The sequence below is a fragment of the Gadus morhua genome, chromosome 20 (genome assembly GCF_902167405.1).
Source record: "Gadus morhua chromosome 20, gadMor3.0, whole genome shotgun sequence".
NCBI classification, from domain to species: domain Eukaryota; kingdom Metazoa; phylum Chordata; class Actinopteri; order Gadiformes; family Gadidae; genus Gadus; species Gadus morhua.
Window position 1 is genome coordinate 10,663,654 of NC_044067.1, and position 6,920 is coordinate 10,670,573.

General features: G+C 41.6%; 1 protein-coding gene across 1 annotated transcript; it reads right to left on the reverse strand.

The window, feature by feature from the left end:
- Positions 1 to 606: 606 nt before the first annotated feature.
- On the reverse strand, positions 607 to 2,706 carry arl4cb (ADP-ribosylation factor-like 4Cb). The gene has a single exon (XM_030343841.1). It carries the CDS (start codon positions 2,031 to 2,033, stop codon positions 1,455 to 1,457), a length of 579 nt encoding a protein of 192 aa, XP_030199701.1. The 5' UTR covers positions 2,034 to 2,706; the 3' UTR covers positions 607 to 1,454.
- Between the last annotated feature and the right edge of the window lie 4,214 nt (positions 2,707 to 6,920).

Below are 6,920 nucleotides of genomic sequence, written 5' to 3' on the forward strand. Positions count from 1 at the left end.
TTAGGGAGAAGCAGTAAAACTTCCTGCATGTGCCCCGAGCCGTCCCGCTTCTTACAGAGCTAGCTCGGCTCTCTTGAGGCGTGCATATTTATTCTGAGGAGGAACAAGAGATGTATGGACATTATTTAGAAATACAGCAGAAGATGTGGGCTTTAACCCTGGCAAATCGTTGAAACTGTGGCTATGTAGCCGTTTCATTTGAGATTTTAGAATCATTGCTGACATTTCATTTTATATAAGCTGTACATCTACCCTTTCATTGTACTTTAATGGGAAGTCAGATGTTTAACAAAGGCCTATTTTCGGAATTGTTAATTCACTCATTCAATTTCTGTGGGAGCCAGGGGCTTTGAACCTCGTTACCTTTGACCTCCACACACTCATTCTGGCATCACACCTGGAAAGTGTGAGCGTTACTCTCTCTCTCTCTCTCTCTAAAAGGGGCGAGTAGCTTGATAAAAGGAAAACAATCAATTAGGTCGCGTCAGAGGGCATGCCCATCTGCTTACATTAGCAACTCTGCAGTTGAGTAGGTCATCACCATACCAGGCACCACACTCACACACCTCCGTTATGTAAATGAGGGACAACGTTCAACCAAAGCAATCCATTTCATCATCTTTTAATATTCCAAAAATACTTCAATTTTGGCTTGTCAATACATAAAGGGGCGAGGTCCGACTCTGCTATACAGTGTAGTACTCTACTATTTCGTTAGGAAATGAAAAGTGCAAAATAGTGGACCCCACCCCCCCATCCTGCTCCAACTGTGAGCAAGTGGCACCTTCTGTCCAACACACATAGTAAAGGCTACTTCAACACTCGGGAAACATTGTTGTCATCTGTCATCCTTAACCAGAAGGCTCATATGCAACAGATAAGTCACAGATTCACTGTGTGACATGAGCAGTGGGCAAAAAGTGAGTATAACCCCAGCCACGTGCAAAAATCACAAAAAAACAAAAGGGTGGGGTATTTTTCCAAAGAAGCATTCCTTGAAGACGTGTGGCCGGTGAGCAGAAACAGTTCCAAGCATCCATAAAAGTACTCCGTGGGTTACAGTCTGGTGATCTGCTTCCAGAGTCAAACGTCCAGCTACATCGAAGATCCAAAGGAGGAAAGCAGCAAATCACGGGCCAGCCCGTTTTCATTTCTTCCTTTTCAATGCTGTAATTTCCATTCAAGTCCTTAAGAGAAATCATTTCAAGTGTTTCTTTTTTGTATGTATTTGGTTAAACATTTGTATAAATTCTGCACCATTATGGTGTGCAAAAGCATCATTCAGCTGGTTCACAGCATCTTAACAGCTTTGACATTAATAACCCAAAGTAAAAGGATAAACAAAAATAATAATAGAACCACTGAAAAGTAAACCTCTTTTGGGGCAACACTGGCATACCCGAATAGTATTTAGTTACACTAACTTTGCATCATACGTCACACATGAGTGGCTGTTATCGTTTCTTCTTTTGCTTTAGAGATTTTCTCCTTTTGACTATCATCTCGTACAGTTTATCCATGCCCTCGTGCAGCCCCTCGCCTATGATGGCGCACGCGGGCTGTACGTGGTACGTGGTGGATGGAGTAAGCTCGTGCAGAGCCAACTGCTTCTCAATGTCTGCGACAGGAAGGGATTTGGGTAGGTCCTGTTTGTTGGCTATCACCAACAGCGGCGTGCCTTGGTTCTCCGCGAATTTTGTCACTTTATGCAGTTCCGTCTTGGCCTCCTCCAGTCTGTCAACGTCCACGGAGTCCACCACGTATATGATACCGTCCGTGCAGCGGCTGTACGACTTCCACAGGGGCCTCAGCTTCTCCTGGCCTCCCACGTCCCAGAAATGACAACTTATACCCTTCGCGGTGCCATTACTAAGTTTAATCTTTTCTGTGTTGAATCCGATTGTTGGCACGGTGTTCACAAATTCATTGAATTTCAGTCTGTACAGAACAGTGGTTTTGCCTGCAGAGTCCAAACCTAGCATCACTATGTGAAGCGACTGGAAGGCAGAAATGTTGGAAAAACTGTTGCCCATTTTCAACAGCAGGTGGAAGGGGCGTCTAGCTCCCCTTGTATCGCCCTTCCGTCTTAAAACACAGAGGTACGCTGTCAACACGTCCCTCGTTTCCTTTGAGAAACGGATATACAGATAAAGGAATGACCAACAAAAAAAGAAGCGTTTACTTAGATATCCGAGGGAGCAGGGTGCCTCTTGAACGAAGGATTACCTCTGCTGTCGCCCCTCAGCAGCACTGGAGGATAGCGCGCGTCGGCAGGACGCAGCGCGACGTTCATTAGCATTCTCCTCGCACGCTCAAGTCCATTGGGCCACGGCACAACATTTGACGATCCACGGACACTTCCAGGTGAGAGTGTGTGTGTTGGTATCACGGAGGTGCTTCACAAAACAGCCCTGTGCGGTGATCACAAGTGAATAGGTGGAACGTCCTTGTCTTCCCGCGACTCGGTGACAGCAGCAGCAGCGATCCCCAGCAGGTTCTGCAGCCCCCCCCTGCAAACGGTGCGGCAAATGAAACGGGTGCTTTGGGTTATCAGAACACAAAATCCAGTGTCCAATGCGGGACGAATGTCAAGTCAATTCAAGGGATGTCCCGGAGTAATTCCCCAATTTGCATCGGCGTCTCCTCTGCACATGAGGTCCTTCTTCTGCTATCGCTGCATAAGCACTGGCGTGCGGTGGAGAAAACAACGCAAAGCAACACAGTGGCTAAGCTACGCTCCACCCAGTTGGGCCACGTGCCAAACACCGAGCAGGGACAGACCATCACAACAGCTACGCTTGCGTTAAAACAATACAATAAAAGATATGGATCCATCACAATTTATCACTCTTAAAATAATACGGTAGGCCTACATCATATTTGATGTAGGCTACCTTGGCAATACCGAAAACGTAAACCATACGATAGTTATTCTATCTCTTATTCAAACGTGAAATTCATGAATAAATAGCAAACAACAGTGATCTGATTAAGGATTATTTAAATGTCACAATGAAATGACTAAAAACTGAAAAACACAGTCTTGAGGCAGATGATAAACAAAAACAATTCCGGGCTACGGTGCTGTATGTAATAAAAACATGCCAAAGCATGCCACCTGCTGGAAAAACACGCGACACACGCTGACTTCAATGCAGTGTTTGTCGCGTTTGAGCAGGGTCCTCTGCAGGGCCGGCCCTAGCCTTGTTGGTGCCCTAGGGGAACCTCAAAATGTGCCCCTCCTTCGGCCAAGTTTTTAGTCATCATTACTCTTACATCGCAAACTTGACCCCTGTTTGATTCATTAATATAATGATATTGATTCGATATATTTGTCACTAATCATTTTCTGTTCTTAAATTTTCTTTGGGGTTAACAAATGGGGTTTACATTTGATAGGGATGGACTATGACCAAAGGATCAGCATAAAGTCTGTCCATTTTCTTTAGTATTAAATAATTAATTTCTCAATTCAAGTTATTTGTTGTTGTAAATATAAACGTTTTTTTTCTTTTTCTGCTTGGCCAACGATAAAACCATGGACGGTTGCGCCCTTGGCGGTGGCCTATATTGCCTATGCCCGGGCCGGCCCTGCGCCATTGAGTATTGCATTTCATAGAGTCACAATGATAAGGATGAATAATCAATAATGCTAATCATTCAAGATGGAAATACCTTGGCCACAAAGAAACTGAAACAGATTTTTGCTTGGTTCTTCTTTCTGTCCTTCTTTCATTTCAGCGTTTGTTTTAAACACAGTTTCTAGTTCTAGAAGTCCATTAGAAGCCTCTCATGGGTCCTAATGTAAACATTAAAAAACTCTAATTTAGTACATTATAAACCCCAATACAGTTTCTGATGTAATTTTAATAGTGTTTCACTGCATTAATTTAATATGGTTGTTTCTTGTAAATTACTCTTGTATGTAACCAACTACATTGGAATAGTTTCCACAGTTTACAACAATGTGTGTGGATGCTAAACATAGTCTTGTATTCTTGTGTCTTGTAGCACCATCGTGTGGCGGGAGCATAAAGAACCACATTCAACAAAGCTTTAAGATGTAGCAACTCCACCTCATAATATTTAATTGATCATATGTAATTCTGTCTTGTATGAGTCATCCATTGTGCTCTTACATAACATTAAATGTTTATAAATCCTTGTCCACATGCACACACATCCACCCATGCATAGAATTCTACAACCATGTCACAAGCAGTCCAGGAAAAAATACATGCATAAATTACATTTAAGAAACGACAAATCAAATCTTTCCACATATCCATCCATCAATGAATCTAGCCATCCACCCACCCAGCCAGCTGTCCACCCATCCATCCCGCGATCAATCCATCTTGCCAGCCCTCTATCCATCTATCCATCAATCCTTCTGTCCATCCATCTAGCCATTCATCCATCCGTCTGTCCATCCATCCCTGCGTCCAATCTCCTTTCTGTCTGCAGCCTAGTGAACTCTCTGTCCCCCACCTCTTTCATTAAATCCAAATGGATTGGGGTTCTCTGCCAGTTTTCCTGCCTGCAGTGCACCACAATTGCTACCGGATGCTCTGCCCTTTGGGGAGAGAAGTAGAGTCCTGAGTTACCGGGCAAATTACACCTCTCAGGAATTTTATTCCCCTGCTCCAGATTGAATGAGCCAAACTCACTTTAATGCATATTCATGCAGATTCTCCAGGAGCTTGTTTGACCTTTGCACTGAGAATGGCGGCCCAATACACTTCATTAATTCAAAAATTGAACAACATATATTTTTTATAAAGTGCACTGACATAAATAATGTTACGATGCTGACCGTAGACAGCCCGTAACCTGAGTCTGTCCCTACGTGGTGTGCTGAACTTGAGTATTGTTCCTAATATTTCCCTGGGTGAGTACAATCTAACCTATCTAGGGGGTTAGGTGCGAGGTACTCACCACAGGTCCGTCTCTCACACTCCGCACCGGCTCCTCGTTCCGGTTGGATAAACCGTCATATATATATATATATCTTTTTTTTAAAAATATATATATATATATATTAGTGCTGTCAAGCGATCAAAATATTTAATCTTGATAATCGCATTAATGTCATAGTTAACTCACGATAATTATTATTTTTTTTTTAAATACAAATAAAATTGCGTTAATCATGTGATAAAAAAATTAACGCCGTTAAATTTGGTTTGCGTTAACGCCGTTAATAACGCGTTTAACTGACAGCACTAATATATATAGATATATATCCCAAAAGTGATCCCTCGGGTTATTCTCATTCACCCCTCAGTCTCACCTGCTGAAAACCAGGCACTCTCCACTCAGTCTCAAAACTCCCAGAGACCCCTGTCCTCTCAGCTGTTGCTTCTTACCTGTGCTGAGCACCTCAACACCGCCCCCTCTGTCTGACATCAGTACTGACCCTTACTCTAAGCACACTAATATCACTGGTATCGTAACACAAACTATTGCCAAACTGTACAGCTTTTTATCAAAACAAGATTGTATTTTTTAAACATTTCATCGACCCAGGTATTATAGTATAGCACTATAAGTAGAGCTGTCAAGCGATTAAAATATTTAATCGTGATTAATCGCATTAATGTCATAGTTAACTCTAATTAATCGCGATTAATCGCACATTCTTTTTCTATGCTAAATATCCCTTGATTTTTTTGTCCCATAATTCTTCTCATTTTAATTCTCTTATTAACATGGTGAAGTGCATCGGCTTGCCTTGTGCAAATGATTTTTTATTGATAACAACATTGGCATATACACTGATCAAAACAGGACGATACAAAAAAAGAGCCTATAGTGCAATTAAACGACTGCTTTGAACAAATGTCATTTGAACATAGCAGTCAGGCTACTGCTTCTTTGTTTTGAGCCAAAAAAAAAAAAGTTTTTTTTTTTTTTTTTTATAAAATAATTGCGTTAATCGCGCGTTAAAATTTTTAACGCCGTTAAATTTGGTTTGCGTTAACGCCGTTAATAACGCGTTTAACTGACAGCTCTAACTATAACATAAGCCTGCAATCTACAATCACAAAATGCATAAGACTGTTTTGACCTTTTAGGACAGTAATGAAAAAATAATTTCGATTAAAACCCTTAAAATTACACACTGACCAAATTTGGTTGATTTAAATGCATATTAAACACGTCCACTCCAATATAAATAGGGGATATTGCTTTTGTAAAGCAATCGTATGTGCAATTTAAGTAGACAAAGGTTATATTTACTATCTATTCACAAATTGCACAAATGTATTAACTTTTATGTCAATAACTTTCTACAAAAAGTAGTTTTAATTGATCACTATGCTATTCTTTCATTTGTTACTTCAACGTGTAACCTCATGGTTCTTCACTAGGGGGCACTCTATTATAAACATAACAAAATGTGCACACCAGACACAGCCTGACAGTTCCCTACCAAAAGTAGGTTATGTTGTGAATGCGAGCTTAGGAGTGTGACTGATTGAAAATAATTAGGAGCAATACTAGTGAATATGTAATCAAATATTAACCAAGGCCTTTGATCTCCATTGATCTTGAACATTATCATTGTAAACCACTTTAATGGACCTTGCTGACAGAGAAGGAAGTACAGGCGAAGAGGTGGAGGCGGATGAGTTGAGCCCTTTCGCTGCCCTTGAGTTAATGAGGTGCCGTATCAACAGGCAGATGTTCTGATGGCAGTGGTGCAGTCAGTGATAAAGCAAAACAAAGGAAATTGCAAGTGAAGAAAGGCTTAGGCATGACCGATAACAACCAGAACACACACACACACACACACCCACACACACACACACACACACACACACACACACACACACACACACACACACACACACACACACACACACACACACACACACGCCACACACACGCACATTTCTTCAGTAGCGCAACACAGG